This window comes from Eriocheir sinensis, chromosome 14, assembly GCF_024679095.1.
Source record: "Eriocheir sinensis breed Jianghai 21 chromosome 14, ASM2467909v1, whole genome shotgun sequence".
In the NCBI taxonomy this organism is placed as follows: Eukaryota; Metazoa; Arthropoda; class Malacostraca; order Decapoda; family Varunidae; genus Eriocheir; species Eriocheir sinensis.
In genome coordinates this window covers 8,495,443-8,516,781 of record NC_066522.1, presented here as the reverse complement: position 1 = coordinate 8,516,781, position 21,339 = coordinate 8,495,443, and the positions used below count along the sequence as shown (strand labels likewise).

General features: G+C 41.3%; 1 protein-coding gene across 1 annotated transcript; it reads right to left on the bottom strand.

Annotated features, from left to right (window-relative positions):
* Positions 1 to 65: 65 nt before the first annotated feature.
* LOC126998418 (eukaryotic peptide chain release factor GTP-binding subunit ERF3A-like) lies at positions 66 to 20,492 on the bottom strand. The gene is made up of 9 exons (XM_050860071.1): positions 20,153 to 20,492; positions 15,384 to 15,659; positions 14,341 to 14,487; positions 8,914 to 9,059; positions 6,862 to 7,059; positions 6,196 to 6,474; positions 5,535 to 5,708; positions 4,478 to 4,736; positions 66 to 1,769 (listed from the first exon to the last, which is right to left on the bottom strand). The coding sequence occupies exons 1-9, from the start codon at positions 20,337 to 20,339 to the stop codon at positions 1,726 to 1,728; spliced, it is 1,710 nt and encodes a 569-aa protein (XP_050716028.1). The 5' UTR covers positions 20,340 to 20,492; the 3' UTR covers positions 66 to 1,725.
* Positions 20,493 to 21,339: the final 847 nt, after the last annotated feature.

Genomic DNA, 21,339 nt, shown 5'->3' with positions numbered 1-21,339 from the left:
CAAGACTCTGGGAACTGCCTGTTGGTGTAAGACAGCAAGGCATGCCAAGGGGAAGCAAACATCAGTCACCCTCCACATCCTGTATATTCAAATTTTTGCATTTAGACAGGATAACCACAATAAAAAGTTTGGGTTATTGAGAAAAATTTGCAACGGCAAATATATAAATAACTTTTATACAAGGGCTACTGGCAGCTCTTGAAATAAAAAAGTTATAAACTAAACTATTTTTAAGCCTAATAAACTGCCAAAACAAGAAGTGTAATATAATTGTCATAGGGAACCATGAGTCTTCCACAGGGAATTACTTACAATAGCACAAATTTAACAAAAGTTAAAACATTTTAGCAGCATGAACAAGCCACGATGATGAAGAGCAGAGCAAGGCACCCAGCACACTCCATAGCACCAGAGCTTTTCTCATTCTAGTTCAGAAGGTGAAGGCTATATATATATATAGATATATAGATATATATTTATATATATTCATATGTAATAAAAAAAATACAAAAAAGCTATGGAGTTCTGGAGCCCTGACTCCCGAGATTAGCGGCAGCAATGGGCTCACACTGCACAGGCAATGTCCCATCTCCCCCCCTGTGCCATCTGGACTAAAGACAGCCCACCACTGGCCAGCTGTGCAAATAAAAGGACAGCTGTAACACTCCAAGAAGGAGAACCACCAAAAATATTAAGCCACTGCATGTTAACACTAAAACGTGCAACCTCAGGCACAGAGGAGGAATTAAGGATGCGAGTGATACCTGTAGAGGTGCTATTTATCACATAAGAAGGAATAGCCACTGCCATCTCATCCTTGGAAAATCTTCAAACAAGCTCCACTCTGGAAGGCTGTAGCAGGTTAGTCATAAACCATGTCACCTTCTCTGTCTTTACCAATGAGTCTCCAACAACCAAGTCTTGGCTGCTACCAGCCTCACTGCCCCCCCGTAATATACGGAAGGTACTTAATAAAATTTACAATAAAATCATTCCTTCTGGCTAATGAAAGTCACATTTTTATATTCCAAACAAACAATGTATTTTTGGGAAATTTCAAATTGTCACCAGTAAAAATCCCAGTTCCACTGCAGCAGTCAACTGGCAAGAACCTTTCCTGAGGCTTGGTGCATTAATCTAGTCCCCTGCAAGGCCTAATCTGCTTATTGAAAGGCTTCCCCAATACCGTCATGCCTCAATGAACTTCTACCCATAACTATAAAAACTGTATTCTGTTGAATATGGGCAAAACTTCACATTCATTAAGCTACCTCAAGAAACCGTACACAACACTTTTCTGTAATAAAGAGACAATACACACTGGCTCTATATACACGTCTTCTCCATCACTCCCCTGAGCCTGACCCCCTGGTGGGGCTACAAGGGTGACAACTCTTGTAGCGAGAGCACTGGTCTTGAAGGTTGAGCATGACAGGCAGAGGAAACAGGCGGAGACTCTGACATGACACCCACACACACTTTGATTTTCTTAGGATGATTGGTGGATGGACCGACTTCGCAATTCTGCCTTAAGTGTGATTCTCACGACAAAATCCTCTTGCATTTCCCAAGGCCAGATATTCCAAATGGGCCCTAACAAAAGCTGCTGAGGCTCCATTATCAAACAAGAGCAAGACACCACTAAAGGGGATTGCACATAAATACTCTTGTGGCATCTGCAGGTGTTGCAATACAGATTACTTGAAGGCTGGTTACTCCAACATCTTACTCCAAAACTTTCAAGACCTTGCCAATAGCAATCGTCTTGCCTGAAAATTGAAATGAACAAAATTAGGACAATACAAGTGTTTTTGAGTAAATATGTACTCTTTATATACCACAAAAAAATTTAAAACCTAGCTCCCAGCAAATGCTGGGTAAAAAAGCTAAGGGAAAATAACAAAATAAAGTACACTGATCTGTTTTGACACACAAAATATATCCTACTTTGCATGGGAAATATCATGTGCTTTAAGAATTACAATTTAAAAGCAAAGGAATTCCTATTTTATATCACTGATGTAAACAGATATTTCACACTATATAAAACATGATATTCATCACTTTCATATCTGTATTAGTATATATATATATATATATATATATATATATATATATATATATATATATATATATATATATATATATATATATATATATATATATATATATATATATATATATATATAATCATCACTGTCAGCTAGTGCTAGTCCATCGCAGGACAAAAGCCTTTCCCAATATTCTCAACCTCTGTCTGATATTAGTACTCTATCCTGCTCTGGCAATTAATTAATTTCAACTCTTCACCTGGTCCTCTGTGTACTCTGACTTCTGCAATTCTTGGGTTACCACTGTTACTTTATTCTCAGTTCTGCACATGATATGACTTGCCCAAGTCCATCTCTTATTCTAACTGTCATTAACCCCATCACTCCAGCGACACCAACAGCGTCACCGTATGGAAACCTCTTAATCCTCTTCCATTTCCTCTTAATCCTCTTAAGAGGAAATGGAAGAGGATTAAGAGGAATTTAGAGGAGGATTGAGAGGTTTAGAAGAGGATTAATCCTCTTCCATTTCCTCTTGACCCTTTCCATACTGTGACACCGACGTCTGTGTTACGGATGGAAAGGGTTAAAATATCTTAGATCATTCTGTTCTCTAATCAACAATGCTCACTTCCTGTCTCTCTTTGTTATACCCAAGATTTTGTTCTCTCCATTTCTCTTTGTGCTTCTTAGCTTCTTAAATCTTTTTCAGTTTCTGACCTGTATGTTAGGACTCTCAGGATACGGTGATTGCACACCTTTCTAGTCTGGGAGTGGCAAGCTGCTATCCATAACCTGTTTACCAAAACCACATCCCATTCCTATTTTCTTTCTTAAGTACTTTTTCCTGGGCTTGGTTGACACTGCTGGTTGACATTCCTTTATCTCAAGTGAGTACATGTTAAATTTAGATTTACAAGTTTTGAAACTTTCCAATTTGTCTTAACAGAAATCACTGGCAATTAGACATTTCCTAAAAATAAAAAATAAAAAATTATATCAGAGGAAACAGTATGCAATTACTATGTGCTGCTAAGAGAATACTGATGAGAGCATGTGGCTCAACCAGGGCCACACATGCATGAGTCGTGTTTGCAGGTTATTGTATAAACTCCTCAGACGCTCACTAATAGTGTTCACAAGGCACCATACTATTTTTGTAAATCTTCAATTATCAAATCCACATATTTCAAAGTAAGACTGTAAGAAGTGTAGTAGCATTCCAATAGTGTGCAAAATCATACAAAAATAAAGAATTACAAGTTAATGAAAACACATATCACAAATAATAGAGCCAGCATGAGGATCTTTCATAATTCTGACAGCATCATCACATGAGGAGCACATATTCCTCTCATTTAGCTGTAGTGATATTTCCCATGGCTTGTCAACCTCCTCTCATGTTTAGAAGCAGGAAGGCTCACACTACTCAAAGATCAGTACAGTAAACATAATACACACTATGTCTGAAGCATGCTGAGAAAACAATACCATCACATTATGCAAAGACAAGCCCTGAAAGCAGCTGCAACAAGGACACATCTCATGATGGAAGAAAAGTACTGCATGCACCTAAGGCAACTTCTTTAGATTGTGACAAACCCCTAATGGGATGTCTTTCCACCGACAGGAGCAGCTGGGAGTAGTCTTGCCAAGGTACCAAACAACAGCAGAACTCATGTTTATGGTGCTCACCAACGTATTTTTATTTATGCCACTACATCCCATCAAACTCAGTTATTAACCATACTACAGGGGCCTAATTTCACATATGACAAGATAAACCATGTATGTCAGTCGAGGCCTTAATGCCAAGGTCTAAGGCTGCTTGTTTCTTTGTTAATGGTGTTATCCATTTTAAGTTCCCTCCTGGCCTTAATACACTTCATTTTACTTATCTAAGCCCTTTTGTTTTTGATGAAGAGTTACAATTGGAACCATGCCAATGTCAAAGAAGTTACCCAGCGGAGACTATGAGGAAGTATGAGAATTTTCTATTTCTAAGATGCTCATGCTGATATTTCCATTGTATTCCTCCTACCATACCTCCCTGACAACCTTCAACTTATTTTAATCCCTACACTTCTATAATACAATTTGATTGGTGTTATGTCCAAGGAAGAACCACATAAGACCCCAGGGATGGTTTGGTCTTGGTCTAGCAGACTGAAATATTGTTGCTCATGGCTGGACAAGACAAGCATGGCTGTCTTGCTCTCCAGTCCAGCCATTCTAGTCTTCTCAAAAAACTAAATGGTCATGCTAAGCAGCTGTGAACTGTCCTGTGTGAAGCAGCCTAGAGTTGTGTTGTGATATTTAGAAAAATTATTAATTTGGTAAGGAAGTTATGCACCACCTTACATTTGCATAATTCAAACGAGTGCAAAACTGACTGGGTGTACTTTCGTCCTCCCTGAGCTACTCACCTTCATCTCTTAACGTAAAGCGGCCAAGCTGTGGGTGGTCCTTGAACGCTTCCATGCAGATCACTCCCGACGTCTCAAACCTCATGATGGCAATCTGATCCTGTTTAACAAAGCGAGGCCTCATCTGAGACTTGTCTCCAGATTTCTTGTCCAAGGTGCACAGCAGAAGTTTGACTGTGACTTCTTCAGCAACAGAGTGGATATGACAGACAGCAGAGTACCCAGCACAGATGATTGACTTATGCTCCAGAATCACAACCTGTACACAAAGGAAAGAGAGAATGTATCAATACACAAAAAAGATATACTTTTAAAAGACTCTTTCAGTAGTACATATTCACATAAGGAATTTAGGTACAAAAACAAGGTAAGAAGTTCAAAGTAAATAAAATAAATCCTATACTCAATTGAATTAAAATCTTAGCCGTTTCTTTCTGATGCTTCTCTGTTCTATGCCTCATATGAAAAAATGGAAATCAAACTTATCAACTACACTCTAATCACTCAAATACATTCACCATTACACTGCATCAAGGATTAAACCATGAGAAGTCTTGATCTGATTCTGGTAGCCTTTCCAAGTTCAAATGATACACTTGTAAAAAATTACTCCCAAAATGTGCAAAGATACTTGAATTTACCCTAACGGCTAACACCCAATGAAAATAGGTCAAGAGGAGGATGGGGTGTAATCAGAGAAAGTGCTCCTGGTGCCCAAATACTTGTAAAAAAAAGTTGAGTAGAAAAGACTAATAAAGTGAGTGAGGTAAGACAAAAAAAAAGAGAGAGAAAAGTGATTAAAAAAATTGGATGCGATGGGAGACAAGGGAAAATATGTGTGAGGGAAGAGACATGAAGTGAGTGAGAGGACAGACAAGAGAAAAACGGAGTGAGGAGGGTTTAGAAAAAGTCAGAAGATGAACAAGAGAAAAGATGAATGAGAGGTGAGATGAGGAAAACTGAATGAGAGGAGATATTGTGGAAAAACTGAATGAGAAGATATAGTAGAAAAATGAATGACAGGATAGAAGTAAAAAATAAAGAAAAAGCTCCTTACCTGAGCATCAAATATTCTGCCAGTCTTGCAAGGGTTGTTGGGATCACACAGCACGAAACCAGGAGCTACATCTGCCTCCTCTACCCCCCTTAGCTTCACTTTCACGTTCTCCCCACAGTTAACGGTCCCAGTCTCGTCCTCATCTCGCCAGAGCATGTCCACAGTTACGGGGGTCTGCAAAGATGACACCACATCATTACATGTTACAGGTGGATTTGCACTGATATGCAATTATGTCAGATAATATGATTTTTATTACAAGATGCAAGTAAATCTGCCAGCGCAATTTGCATTTTCCATTAAAAATTCCCACTTATTTTGATTTACAATGAAATAGCAACATAGTTTTGTTTTGTCTTCTCAAATACAAAGCTGTCTAATTAATGAATTGAAATAAAAATTCATTGTCCCAATGAATTTTGACAAAAAAAAATAGTACACATTATCTACACTTCCCTATATCCTACTAGGGGGGAGAGAGGGAGAGAGGGGGGTGAGGGGTGAAGTTATGACCATTTCCACTTTCTGGAAAAAAGCAGATGACGGAGGCCCCATTCTCCAAACTTAACTTCCTGGTCGCCTTTTATGATATGCCATGGAATATGGAGACGTATCCCTAATCCCCATGAATCAATAGTGTCATGTAAAGAAAACAACTCACCTTATTGGGCATGACCACAATGTTGTCACCCTTCTTGCAGCACCCAGACTCTACTTTGCCCATGACAATGGTGCCTCTGTCATTGTAGCGGTCTACGATGGGCATCATGAAAGGTCCACTAATGTTTCGGTTAAGGGGCGGTAAGTTGTTGATGTAGGGAATGAATGCTGGCCCCTTGAACCATGAGCATACGCTCTCATCAATAGGCTCTCTAAGATTAGCACCCGTCAGGCCTGAACACGGCATGAACATGATGTCTTTACTGGGGTTGAAGCCAACCTGTGAAACAGAAAATATTATAAAGTAATGAATATAGAAAGAGGGTATTTAATGGAAAATCAACTTCCAAAAAAAATTAAACTATCTTTCATCTCACTTCATTTTGTTATTTCTCAACTACCTTGTTTGTGACACTTATCTTCCATGAAATCCCACAAAGTCTGAAAACTCAGAGCCAAACCTCTGTTTCACTACTGACTTCTGACAAACACCTCTATTCACTAATCATCTTCATTCTCACAATAATTCCACATAATTTCATTAAATATAAAATGGTAAAATAGCGTCTTATAATAGCAAAAATAAAATTCATTACACAGCAATCATTAATTCAACAAATAACAATACGTCATATCACAAAGATGATGAAACAATGTATATACCAACCTTCTTGAGGTAGGGTACCAACTTCTCCTTGCATTCATTATAACGCTTTTCTGACCACAGCACAGTTGAGTCGTCCATTTTGTTGATGAGAACAATCAGGTGTTTGACTCCTGCTGTCTTAGCCAACATGGCATGCTCCCTAGTCTGACCACCCCTCTCAAAGCCTGTCTCAAATTCTCCTTTTCTAGCAGAAATTACCTGAAAGTAGAAAATTAATCATTTGAGTAAATAAAACTAAAACCAGAGGAAAACACAAAATAAACTATACTGTGATCATGATAAGAAATACTCATGCAGGTCTCTAGAAGGAAGAAGGAATTACTTGGAGGAGCAAGGGCACAAACAGAATACAATGCTGCAGTAAGTGAGGCTTTGCACATTGGCAAAGAGGTCAAGCATTTAAGGGGAGGCAGTGGCTGAGTGGTCAATGTGGGGGTGCAGCATCCTGGAGGACCCAGGTTCAAGTCCTGCCCGCTGATACAAGTTGACAATTTTCAGTCCTCGACAAGTGGCCTAAGAGTCCCTACATAGTGTCCTGAAAACCACCTATCAACCCAGACTCAAAATTAACTCTCTATAGAGAACCAAAATTGAGCTCTGGGTTGGGGGGGGAGGGGGGAGGGCATGAGCCAAGCAAGACAGCACCACTATAAAAACACTTGCCTGCACCATAACGGGCTGGGGTTGACTTCCAGGCCCCACTAAGAAAGCTAACCAGCACCAAAGATTGAATGAAAAAAAAAAAAAAATCATAGACTGCTAACTGCACAAGGCAAAGCAAAGGATTTTCAAGAAACGAGCAGCACCTTACTGCAAACATTGCTTGCGGTAACTAAGTCCTACCCAAGGTGACCTCAGTATGTCATAATCAAATACTAAGGGCTTACACAGAGGGGCATGCCACATCACCCACCCTATGATACCATCCCTGGAGATAATTCTGACTAAGTCTCTATGCAGGCACCATTCCCATCCTAAGTACCTCATCGCAGGATCCATAGGGTTGCTCAAGTCACAGCTTTGTGGGCATCCCATTGGCCTACACCACTTGGGAGTTTCTCTTACAGAAATAACCCAGGCTTCTGCTGTGGCCCTTCCCCTTCAGGAAAGTTCATGTGAGGGGACAGGGCACTGGAGAAAGTCAGTCAAATAGATTCTAAACACAAAATCAGATAGATTCAAAACACAAAGTAAGACATCGTTTTGAAGAAATTTTGAGGTACATGTTTCAGAAATGAATACTATTTAATTCAGTATTCTCATAGAAACTAAGCTGTTCAAGTACCAAAAAGTTTATTTTCACCCATGCCTCCTCGTACTCTGTGCAGCTTGGAGAGGTAGTAGCTGAATGGTCAGCATACAGGAATGGTGTCCTGGAGGACCCAAGTCCTGCCCACCACCACAAGCTGACAATTTCCAGTCATCACTGAGTGGCCTAAGACTACTCACATACCGTCCTGAAGAGCGGCTATCAACTAGGCCTCTAAAGTGAGTCAAGTGAAGCTCCAGGGGAGAGCATCAGCCAAGTAAGAATGGTGCCACTATAAAATACTTGCCTGTGCCTCTAACAGACTGGGGCTGACCAACAGGCTCCATCATGAAAGCCTAACGGCACTATGTGCCAAACGCAAAAACAAATAAATAAATAAATAAAAATAGAAAGCTAATAGGCCATACACATTCAGTAATGAAATGGTGCAGATATCAAGGGCTCTGATTCTAATAATTGCTACATACAGCTATGCGATATAACATACATTCAATTATGAAGTGTTGTAAATATCTGGGGCTGTGCTTTCAAAGTGTCCTACATATAACCAGTAAGATGAACACTTTTAATTATGAAATGGTGCAGCGCCTTGTTTTCAATGCATACCACATATACAATAAAAAAAAATTCTGAGATCTGTTGGGAGCAGGTGGAAAGTGGCATTTCCTTGGTCATTGGAATCTGCCATTTCCTTGGTCAGTAGAATGTGCTGTTCCTCAACCTTCCTAAATAAATATACAAAAAACAAAGATCAAGAAGGACATAAGGTACATCCTACTCACCAAAACTGCCAAATCAGCCTGGCAGGCACCACCGATCATGTTAGGCACGAAGCTTTTGTGTCCAGGGGCATCAAGGATAGTGAAATGTTTCTGGTCTGTTTCAAAGTACGCTCTACCAACTTCCACTGTTTTCCCTTTGTCTCGCTCTGTAAGGAGGGAAGGAGCAATGATTTAACACTACATTCTGCCAAGTCTAAAATAGAACTTTTAGTTATACTACATAGTCCACCCAAAGACAAACTGTTAAAATGCATATAGGGCTGGAAATAGTTCAAGATCCACAGACAAAAAATAACAAAACTCTTTAATAAATAACTGCAAAAAATAAAAGCTGCAATAAAAACTGAAGAGCATGGTCACATATGCCACTTCAGAGATCCATCACAATATAGCATATCAATACAGAATGAGCTTCAAAAATACGTTTTCCAAATGTTTAGAACCTCCTATGAACCTGTTATATTCTTATTTTACTCTTTAACCCTTTCACGCACCATGGCGCGATTCGCGTCAAAGGAGAAACGTCTACATCTGAGCTTTTGACTCGAATCGCGTCAAAAAAAAAAATTAAATTCGCCAAAAATAAAGTATCTTTCAGAATTGCGTCAAATATTTTTGCATCAAAGATCCAAGCTAGACCTATAAAATAAACTAATCATCAACTCTCTCATGCCATTGGATTTGCAGTGATAATTGCCCGTGGCTTAGTTGCCTCTCAGCAGGAAGCCTGTGAGCGTGGACTGTCGTCCCTTTATCTTGTGTCCGGAGCCTGATAAGCCTATATTACAGTTGTCAGACGAAATTGATGAAATTTATTCTTACTTCCGATGTAAAGTGATCGTGCTGTGATACAATATTTTATTTTATGTTCACATGGACCAGTAACTGTTACTATTAGAAAATATGGCTAAGAAATTATCAAGTGAAGAGATTTTGAGACCCATTTGTACAGAGCATGATGATGATTCTCATGAAAGTGATGGTAATGATGGAAAAAGTGAAAAAAACTCCAGCAGAGAGTGTTAGGGAGAGAGACTTAATGATATTTATTATTATTATTATTATTATGGTGTCTGGCGAAGTTCTTCCAGACAGCAAATAGCGCTAATTTTTATAGTATCACAAATATCCATTATTTCGTTTTCCATTTATCTAATATTTTCTTTATAGTATCACAATCTAATGTCCAATGATTATTTGCAACTCACAGAACATTTAACATTCAATTTATCTTCGAGTCTCAAACACCAATTAATAGCCATGATCGGTTACATTACGAATTCTCCCAATTTCAGTCTGTAGAACTACACAACACTAGTCATTCGCTGAGTGGTTGATTTCAGGCTTCTTGTACCTCATACAATTTATGCATTTCTTCTCAGCCATGGAGCACTCCATTGATTTATGATCCCCAGCACATTTGAAACATTTTGGTGCTTCTCCATTGTTCTTAGCAGTACAGTTGGCCTCAATATGGCTGTATCTTTGACAATGATAACATATGATTGCGTATACACTCCCCATTCTAGTTTTATCTTGTCATGATGCTTGTGGATCAGCTCTCAAACAGTTGGGTCACATTTCAAAATATAGTGCACTGTGCCACCTGCAGCAGGCTTATTGAAATTCATCTCAATTTTCCCCTCAACTCCTGGAATCGAGGGTAGGAATTCATTCCTGTTTAACAATGTCACAATTATCTTATCCCCGGTCTCCTCCTTATGCACATTGCAGAGCATGATTGGCCTTAACTTTCCCACACTTTTTGTGCTAACTTGCTCTACATTTTCTAATTTCTGAGCTGCTTCATTCCTTGTATTCTCATCATCAAAGTTCATAACAATGTTACCTCCATTTATGAATCTTGAATCAGTAATCTGAATTCCTTGTAATGCCTAGGAAACTTAATTTTTCATCTCGGTAGCCTTTTTATCTTGATCTGAGGCCTTCACAAGGCAATGCTTCTTCCTCCTCCATTTTGCTACATCAGCCCAGCTAGCGCCAGCCAACTCTGCCTTGTCAGCCCAAAGCACATCCGCCACCTCGCCCAACTTCTCTTTCACACTGAGTGCCGAGTTTCAACTTCATCTTTCACAACTAATATTTCTTTAGAAAATTCTTGCTTAAATTCATCCAATTTTTCCACAATGTTGGTTGCTAAAGATGCCTTGTGTAAGCATGGCGAATACACCCAGTTTATTTTGGGTATATTATCCTACTTGACCCCTGTCAGATGAGCACACTTCACATGACACCACTTAGGGCACAAACAGCATGCAATCCACTTATCGCCAGAATAGTCTTCAGACGCAACACATGTCTCTCAGAGTCCTGCTCCTGCTGCTCACCATTGTCGAATCAGCAGTTTCAGGACCACACAAACAGCACGTCCATCTGCTTCCACTCTCACTCTCACAAAAAAAAAAACTAAATATCCAGCCCCTGGGTATCCAGAAACCCCAAGTACAGTAAACCCTCAGTTATCCGGGTGCACCGTATCCGAACTCGCCCGTATCCATGAGTTTAAAAAAATATTTGACTTTTTCTAAAAAAATGTTAAAATTGTTGCACGCCGCCATAAGTCGTTCAAATTGCCCACGCAATGCCTCTAAGCTCTGTCCAGGCGGCGTACTCCACCCATAAGGCGCACCCCAGCTTGCATGTAGCAATGATATTGACGTCCTGGTGCAAAGGTTCGCAGGAAAGTAAGCGTGTCCTTGGATATGGTACAGGGCACGCAAGGACACAGTATATGCATCCTCGTGTTGAAGGGGTTAAATGAAACACACAGTGCAAACCCTAGCTTAAGCTTTGATGACTGCCTAAATCCAGACTGGACTAGGTGAGTAGGGCTCCGTCACCGTGGAGAAGGCGTGCGGGTCTGCTAGCTCTCCTGCGGGAGTGAGGACGGAATAAGAAATGCGGATAAGTACGGCCCTCGGTCCGACATGTGAAAGAAGGATTTTACCATGATTACAGTAAGGCAAGTAAACGGGCCCGCAGGAGTCCGGGAGTCCCGTGGGCCAGCCCAATCCGGAGGGGCGGGCTGCCCGTAAATCGTGGTTATTTCTTGTGGCTGGCCTTCCCGTAGTCCCGCTGGATGCACTGTGCAGGGGGTACCCGCCCCCCCCCCAGCTCGCAAGAGCAACACAGTGTAACTAAACAGCCACAGATCACCAAATAAGCGGATGCGCCAGGTTGTCATTGACTCCTTAACTGGTTATCCACCCCGCTCACACTCACGAGTGGGACAGCCTGGCGTACTTGCCCGGCGTCTGTGGGCCTTCGGGCTCATTGCCGGGCTTAAAAGGGTAGCGCCCTGGGGTGCCTGCCCAGGCGTCCATACAGAAGCCTGCTTTGAGCAATTGATGCCCATTGTTGGCCCGGACCGCTTCGGGTATCGCTCTGGTAAGCCTTGTGGTTGACCCAAGTGGTAAAGCCTGCATGGTCGTGGCCACGAGGTTGCTAACACAGCTACGCAGCGATAAAGCCGCGGGCGCGCACCTAAAAACAACACAGAGGGTCAGCCTTCCAGTTTAGTAAAACTGGACCTGTAAAAAGTTTCTTGTGGCAGTGCTGGGACTGCTAGAAAGCATACGTGGTAAACACGATGGTGCAGACTTGGGCGGTTAAGCTGCCACAAATACCTGGGCTTTTCTGGGTTGGGTCCAGGCCCCGCTGCTGTGATTGGCGAGGCAGGGGAACATTAGGTACTGCCTGTGAACACGGGGCTAGGCACCCCAGCAATGGGTTAGCGGCTGAGGCTGTAGCGCCTAATTGCTGAATCCCAAGTAACAGATCTCCCCAAGGTGCAGCAGGACTGCGATAAGCCAGGGAGAGATTGCCGCGAGTGCTAACCGTGACAACGCTGCTCGAACCCTTTTCTCAGCGCCCGGAGCATGTCAATCACGCGCATTTCACTCCCTGATGCAGACTGACTGCTACAAAGCCATGGGGTGTACCATATTATGAGTATGGAAAGAAGCACCTATGTAGTACTCCGTCATTGCCTTTATGGCAGGCCATGATCGAAAGTTGGGTTTTCGGGTCCGTAGACTTAACCTACACCATATCCAGGTTTTTCCCATATTCAGGTGCCCCCATGGCTCTATTAACCCAGATACCAGAGGGTTTACTGTATGTGGCAAAAATTTGGCTGGTCAGAAACTGAAAATAATCCAAGAAAATTTGTAGAAAAATGAAGAATATCTGACCAGTTAAGATTTGAAACACCCGTGCCACACTTCCGCCACCTCTAGAGTAGGATTGCCCTGCGTACAGTTGAGCCATTAGCCACACAGCGTTGTGTAGCTTTGCCAGTGATCCATTAGCAGGCTTGGAATTGCCTTTGTGACGGCAGTGGTGGCAGCACTGACAAGTTTTGCCGAGATGGCAGCACTGACTGGGAGCATGAGCCAAGACCAAGCCTGAGCCATGATGAGCCATTACCTGTGGGGATGTAGTCAGCTCAACAATGTAAATAAATATATGGGTTGTCATAGTTAATGAGTGTGGCCACTCTCTGCTGCATCTTCTTTCTATGAATATTTTGTTCAGCTATGATTGCTGTTTCCAGTAAAGGGTCACCAGTAAGAGAAGCTGAAGGAGTATTGTGAGGAAGCTGTCTGTGGGACGCCTCTCAGCTGATTCACTGTTCCATTGGACTCAGCAAACCACCTGCTGGACCTGTATGACTTACAGGTCAATTGTATGCAGGTCTGCCCTGTGTCCAGTTGCAACAGAGATGACACTGGCCACACTTGTTAACTACAATGTTTCCTTTGTTTAGTTTCTCCCTGCCCCCCGGGGCTTCGTCTTGATCTTGGTTCGGGAGTTTGGCTGATGCCACCATTTTGGCGAGACTTGTTGGCTCCATTGCAAATGATATTGTAAGGGCAGTCCCACTCCCACTCCTGGACTGATGGTGGCATTGCACAGCACTGCATGGTGAACGGGTCCAACAGAATCCAGCAAGCACCTACATACTCATAGTCATGGAATGCATTTCAAACTGTATAGTACCTGTGTAAACATGTTTGGTTCAATGAAATTTCATGGAGAACTTTAGGAATATACCCCAAGTATACAGACTTTCCACTTGTCTGGCACCTTTGAATCCCCACAGTTCCCGGTTACTAGGGGTTTTACTGTATTTTTTCCTAATGTGATTTTCTTAGGTTCAATTACTAGTTATTCATTATCTAGAATATTCTTTAATTCAGCATTCCCAAGGTCCTGACCTTCACATATTTTGGAAGCTCAACCTGTGCTGAACTGGCAACAAAAAGGACAAATGAATTTTTATTTATAAGTAAAATTCCATAAACTTTACACCTTAATATAAACAAGTTTAATCTCAAAAAACAGGCATTAAACTTACATCACAAACCTAACCCACTAACTAATTATAAAATTACCAAGACTGACCTTCGAGATTAGTGTCCAGCGCCCAGGAGAGATACCACGTTTCTCTGTTTTTTTCTTTGGCCTCCCGCTCATATTTTTCCAGCGTTCTCTTCTCCACCATGCCCGTCAGATACATGATCTGACCTCCAATCGTTGACTTGCCAGCATCTTGCAAATGAAAAGGAAAATATATTCTAAATGAGTCAAATAACTTACCTTCCTTGTAAATACGGAGACCTGCATAACAAAACTTATTTATTATTTCCGAGATAAAAACCTTCCAGCAACATATATTTTGCACAAATAATAAGTGATACAAGTTCACATAAAATGTAAAGAAAATATGAAGTTATGAATACAGTTATTACATGTAAACTAGAAACCTAATTCTAGTCTCTTTAAGATTACACAGGCTGACATAACACATTAACACTATCTTGATCAACACAAAGTCAGAAACACTTTGTGGGTAAAAAAAATACCATACAATCTAATCACATCATGTTATCTTAAAGGGAAAAGTAATAACTGGAATACAATTAGACAGGTCTCAGAAATGGCAAGTAGTTATTTTATCCTCCAGAATAAACTATATGTCAAGGAATCTGAGCTAATGCTGAAAAGAAAAGCAACAATGCAAATTCAAATTATTTCCCTGTCAGATGATAAAAGGATACATTCATTGTGGCATTTCACTGCCTATCAAGTATTCAAGCATTCAATGTCACACAAGAAAATACCATTAACATTTGATCTCCACAAGAAGCACTGGAGAACGCTGCATATTTGAGCACATATTTTATAGAGCTGAAAGGATACCATACTTACCTTGATACCATCATAACAAAATGAAAATGAATGCCCAAATTTTAGCAGCAAACTTGAGTTTCTATCAAAATGCTGAAAACTGAATCAAAAGTCTACAATGTATATATAATTATTCAGTTTCAAGTCAATGAAATCCACCAAACAAGTATAATTTACACCAAACCAGAAGCAGCAGTCCCCAAACAACTGCTCTACTAATGAACACAGCACCAGGCCTTCATTAGGCCAACACTAACCCACATGGCCAATGAAAATAACATTGACTGGTTCCTTCTTGGGCGCAGAGTCATCTTCATCCAATGGCTTCTTCTTGGGCTTTTTGATCTCATCGCTGTCCTCATCATCATCCTCATCTGGAGTGCCTGGGGTAGGGGGCGTTGGTGGAGTCTCACGGTTGGGAGAAGGTGTTGCAGCATCTGCAGCCTCCTCCCAGGAGTCAGCAGGGACGTCTCCGTCCAGGTTGGTGGCGGCTGGGTCCTCTGGGGTGTTTGTGGACGGTTCTGGTGGCGGATCTAAAGGAATAATGATAACATTTATATTTATGCTCTCCACCATCAAAATTAAGATTTCCCATATAAAATACTGGTCTAAGTCACACCCATTAACTTGTGTCCATTTTGAAATTAAAAAATAATTGCTGTAGTAATAAATAAAATCTATGAAAATTCTGAATCCCAGTTACCTTGTAATGCTGCTGTGTATGAATGTGCATTCCAAAAACAAAATATGAAATGTTGTGAGCATAACAAAAGAGCCAGCACTGGGGTACAAGGGGACAAATCAGACTCCAGTCACATATCACATACCAACACCTCCCATGGCTCAGCTCCATATCTAGGGTCTAGTCTACTCTCTCTGGTAGCTGAAGTATACAGTAAATATATGCCAGACACCTATTGTGGCATTAATGATAAAAAAAACTATTTGTTAACCCTTTCCTGTTTTGATGACAACTTTCATCGTTGTGTGATGTAATGGTGTAGACGTCAGGATGATGACTTTCGTCATCATCCAAAAAAGTTTTCTTAAATATTGAAAATAAAACATATCTCAGGTCATCAAATGTTGGATGACGGACAGAGCAAGTAGCTTGATATTTGTCCTCATGGGGGCGGAGCAAAGGTGGTGGGTGGCTTGTTGTGGAACACAAATCATTTAGTGAAGCATTTGTTTCCATCATGAGGTGTCACATATGCGTGACCTTTACAACAAAGTGTTCAGATTTCCACTCATGTTGCATTTTATTTATTGGAAACTTCTTAGGATATTCTTGAATGTGCTTTTAATGCAGTAACAATGCCAAGGTTCACCCAGGCATCATCTTTGAAGGGCAAGGGCAAGCTCAAATTGAGTGGAAAACAGGGAAGTTAAAAAAATTTGCATGTCGGCTCAATTCAACTTGCATTTTTGCATTATACTGGTAGGTTTTTCATTTTTGGCTATTGTAAAAGATAGCACAATTACTAAGCTTTAAAATGACACCTAAATGAGCATTCTATAATCAAAAGTAACTTTGCTATGAGCGCTAGAAGTAATACATGTGTATGCAACTATAGTCAGTTGCACGAGAGCTGGTGGGGATAATCTTTCAGGGGTAGACTCATGGACTTGGTATCATTGTTTGGGTGATGGTACTGCGCGTTCAATGGTCAATTCTTAACTTGTTCTAACATGCATAAAATTGACTTTGTATTCATGCCAAGACCCTTTTTGAGTTGTAAGGTAACATTTTGCACTGATAGAAACTAATGTAATAATATCTTTGATAAATATGTGCCTTTTGAGCTATTATAGATAAATCTAAAAAGACATTCACAATACTGGAACTGCACATAAACGGACAATTTCCAGCGACGCACGGCAATCATGATAGTTTGAAGTCAGACTTTTTTCCCTACTTTTCCTACTACTACAAAGTGCTAGGCTACACAATGTCATTCATTAACTCATTTATTGTAAAATTTCTTGGTATAATTTTAGTCCTGATTTTGCCATAAAGTGTAGTGATGCTATGTAGTCATAATGTAAACACTGGCCTAAGGCAAGAACCTTCTCTTTCATTGTGCATCAATAATCCTGAAATGTATTTCCATTATTTGTGGGTAATAAACATCCATAAGGAAGAGCGATTATAAGAATAACTACACTTACATACTAACAGTGCTGATTTAAAGAGATAGCAGCAAGCAAGAGATAATGGGCTATTGGACGTATTACAAGTCTCATCCGAGAACTTTCAGGTCCCTACAAAGGTCAGTTTAGGGGCCGTGATACAAGTCCAATCCGAGAAGTTTCGGGTCCCAACAGAGTTCGGGATGAATAACTCTGTAGGAACCCGAAACTTCTCGGATTGGACTTGTAACCCAATGTCATAGCAAATGAAATTTGACGCAGGTTAGATCTAGTAAACAACAGCCAATGAGCGGCGCAGAGACAGCCCCCCAAGCAATGATGCCAAGTCCGCGTGTCCATCCCTGAAGGATTATCCCCGCCAGCTCTCGTGAAACCAACAGTGGTTGAAATTCCTGATGGGGCAGTTCACAAGAAAAGTGTGCTTTTCACAGACGGCACTGACAAGAAAGAGTTAATTTGAACCAATGCATCATTATCTTGCCCATCATCCATAAGTGTGATGCCATGCCCTCCAGCTCAAAGCCAACACACACATTCAGGGCTCAAGCAGGTTCCATGGTCTGCACCACCCTATTTTCCTTGGCTGAAGGCACTTTGGGTGTGGCTCCCTCAGGCCTTGGATTGCTAGCAGAACTGCCACATCTATTTCATAGGGTAAACTTCCATGGCAGGATAGTGACATGGTCTGACCCTGAACCACTTCACTTGTCAACATTGCAAAAGCAACAGTGCCAAGTTTTATGGGATTTATAAAGTCACTTTTAGCATAAATTAATCATTCATTTATACAGCTTTGTTATAAAATTAAATCTATAGTGTTTAAATTCAAGCTAATAGCTTAAATTAAGACATTTATAGTTTAAAATTATTAAAGATTTGGTAATTTTCATCATTCTTTACAACCTTAGCTGACTGCACCCAAAGTGCCTTGATAAAATGGATGGAGTATAGTGAAATGACTTGATGCATCTTTAGGTTGACTTATATACAATTAGCATATCTCCCTTGAGTTGTATGTCTAACTGGAACATGGTAGCCAACCAGGTGAGAACCTCAGTTTGTATTCTGTGCAGGGCTGGCTACTTTGACGTGACATGACTGAATACTGGCAACCTTTTCATTGCTGCTGCTTCAGTAGACCTGCGGATTTGTTTCTTTAACCATGTCACCAACACTACAGGGCATCAATACAAAACCTTTTGTGTCCATTCCTAGTTAGGTATTTGAAGGAGATTCTTCAGTATTTGAGGCATAAATACGTGTAACTCTCTGCCCCTGAGTGTTTTCTTTAATCAGTACATTACAGCTTTCAAAGCACCTCTTGCCGACAATCTTGATGTTCTATACAATTTCTTCAGTCGGAGGACACATTCTTGCATGGCCCAACTAACTTTTAATTTCTTAGTAATTCAAATCTTGCTGCAGATGTTCCAATTCCCAGCCTGTACACATGTCACTGTGCTTTCATTGGTTGTTTTATAATTTAGGTGGAGTGTGGCTTCTGCTTTGAGCTGGGAACCCCACCTGGTGAGTGGTGCAGTGCTCATTTGTCGCATTGGCCCTTGAGCCTACTGCAGGTGAAAACCCTTTAACCTGGGACAGGGACAGTGCAACATCTGCATTACCACAGTTTACCACCCCCAGCTTTCCCTGGGTACCCAATTATCAACCATCCTGAAAGATAGGATGAACAGCTGGGTGTGATGCACAGCGATTCCCCAGGTCAAGAGTTAAACCAAGGTTCACAGATTTGTAGTTAGGCATGCTAACAACTGTAGCACAGTAAGATGAAATGATCTTAATACCAAAATCATAAAGTAGTAATTTCAGAACTAGTTTTTGGTCATGATGAAATAATAAAAGTGGCCATTTAAAATCCAGTTTTGCAACATTGGGATTAATACAAAGCACCTACTTCTGTCTCTCCTTGAATTCACAAAAGAGGGAAAATGAACGAGACAACACGCTACTGATGAACCAGCCTTTCAACTTACCAGCCAAGAAACCTAGTTAAAAATTGGATGGCAGGATGGTGCATCTCTAGCAACAGGCAACCTTGAAATGATTACTGTTTACCAAAGGTGAACAGTTTTGCATGCCACTTTTAAAATTAGATCTTGATCGTAACTGAAGCTTGACCATAACAATAGAAGACAAATGCATAACAAATAAGGTAAAGCTTTGAATTATTAACATGCCAATATCTTTTCTAATTAACCAACTGCCCTTCTGTCATATATGTATTCTACAATGAGGTATGTAAATTAATTAAAAGTGACAAATTAAATTAGAAATAACCTGTATCAGGGAGGGCTTAACCCTGCTTCGACACCCCCACCTGCTAAGGGGGCTTGTACCCATCAACCCCCCCATACTTTATGGTGAAGAAGAGAAAAATAACATGGCAGAACAAGTAATCTGCAAGAAACGATACCGAGAAAAAATGAAAAGTACCGTAAGTTTGAGAAAATGTGTCAACCACCCGCGTGACATTGGTGAAAGACTAAAGTAATACCCAGTTAAATAGTTGGTGACTATTTAATTTGCATAGCCCCTTCTGAACCTAAGGGTTAGTAACCTAGCACCATAAGATAGGGAAGTCCAACCAAGACTAAGACAGCCCACTGCTCTGTAACAAGCCACCTGGAGCCTGCTGCCTGACAATGGCCCTTCAGCCAGGCTGGTGAGCACCCAGCCCCGCCGCCTACGAGCGTGCCTCTGGGCTGTCCCTGGCCTGCCCCGGGGTGGCTGTGGCCCAGCCCTCCATGTGACTCACCAGCTGGTGCTCCTGTCCGCCACTCTGACCTGACCTACTTCCCCTATCACCCCCACACCGTGCCCTAGGCCCGCCCCACAGCCCCCTGTGCCTCACCCGGCGCCGCGGGCTGCGTCTGGCCGGCCTCCTCCTTCATGAAGCTGGGCACGAACTCCGGGGCGTTCACGTTGGGGACGAAGACCGGAGCGTTGACGTTCAGCGTGGACAGGCTGCTGGGGAGGCTGGCCATGCTGTCGTCCGCCGCCGCCTCCCAGCAATCAGGGGCACTGGTGTTGTCAGCCATGGTGCAGTGGTGGTGCCCGGCGCGGGGCGGGACGAGGCTGCCAGGAGGGATAACGTGAGCCGGACGGGACTCGCAGGCCACTATGGCGGCTGACACCTGACGAACGACAAGCACCGCCTGCACCTTTTGCCCACTTCCCTCGGAATGTCTCGCTTTGACATTATATTTCATCTCATTATATGTATACTAGAATTTTTCTTTGTCTTAATACACGTTGTGTGCATGGGAAGTGAAGAGATATGTGGTTCATCGGCATTGAACTGTGATACATAATTTCCATGAGAACCTTAATTTACGAATACTTTGCAGTCATTCTCACTCTTCAAATTATTCTGTTTTATTTTTTAGTAGTGGACATGAAAAGTCCTGTACATGTAAATATCAACATTGGACCAGGTCTTCGGATGTGGCGCCGCCGTGGCCCGAGCCTCGGCTTGGCGCGCTGACGTTTACAGGGAAAGGCCTCGTCCGTTTCCTTCGTATTTTACTTAATAAGAAAATGCACTATATTAGCTCGATTCTTTTATTCAGTTATCACTTTTTAAACCTCTGGGTCACTCTCTTATATTGTAGTCCCTTCTCTCAACTATTCTTAGCATCTTACCCCCATTTCGACCCTCTTTTTCTTGTTTGCTATTGCTATTGCTATTGGGCGTTTTCTCTCTTCTCTTCCTCTGATTCTTACTTAGTTAAATTTATAGACCTCTATCTCTTGTACTATAACCTCTAGGTCGCTCTTCTATTGTAATCCCTTCTCACAACTCTATAGCTGTTTTTGACATCTTAATTCCCTCCTTTTCCTTTCTCCCTCTTATCTATTAAATAAGGTAATCGGTAGGCTATAGTATGTATATATACACGTAAGGGAACAATTCCACTGAGCTCTATAGCCTATATACATATTACATTCGGTTCGCAATATAAGCTATAAGTTACCCCGTTAGTGGGCAGCGAATACAGCCTATATTTATAGCCATGCACCAAGGCCATTGTATATAAC

What these genes read in the sequence shown, in the direction of transcription:
- LOC126998418 (XM_050860071.1), bottom strand. Translation starts at nt 20,339, where the DNA reads ATGGCTGACAACACCAGTGCCCCTGATTGCTGGGAGGCGGCGGCGGAC. An exon ending in TATTTTCATTGGCCATGTGG is followed by an intron (nt 14,488 to 15,383) that starts GTTAGTGTTGGC and finishes TTCATTTGCAAG; the next exon opens with ATGCTGGCAAGTCAACGATT. An exon ending in CTTTACGTTAAGAGATGAAG is followed by an intron (nt 1,770 to 4,477) that starts GTGAGTAGCTCA and finishes TTCAATTTTCAG; the next exon opens with GCAAGACGATTGCTATTGGC.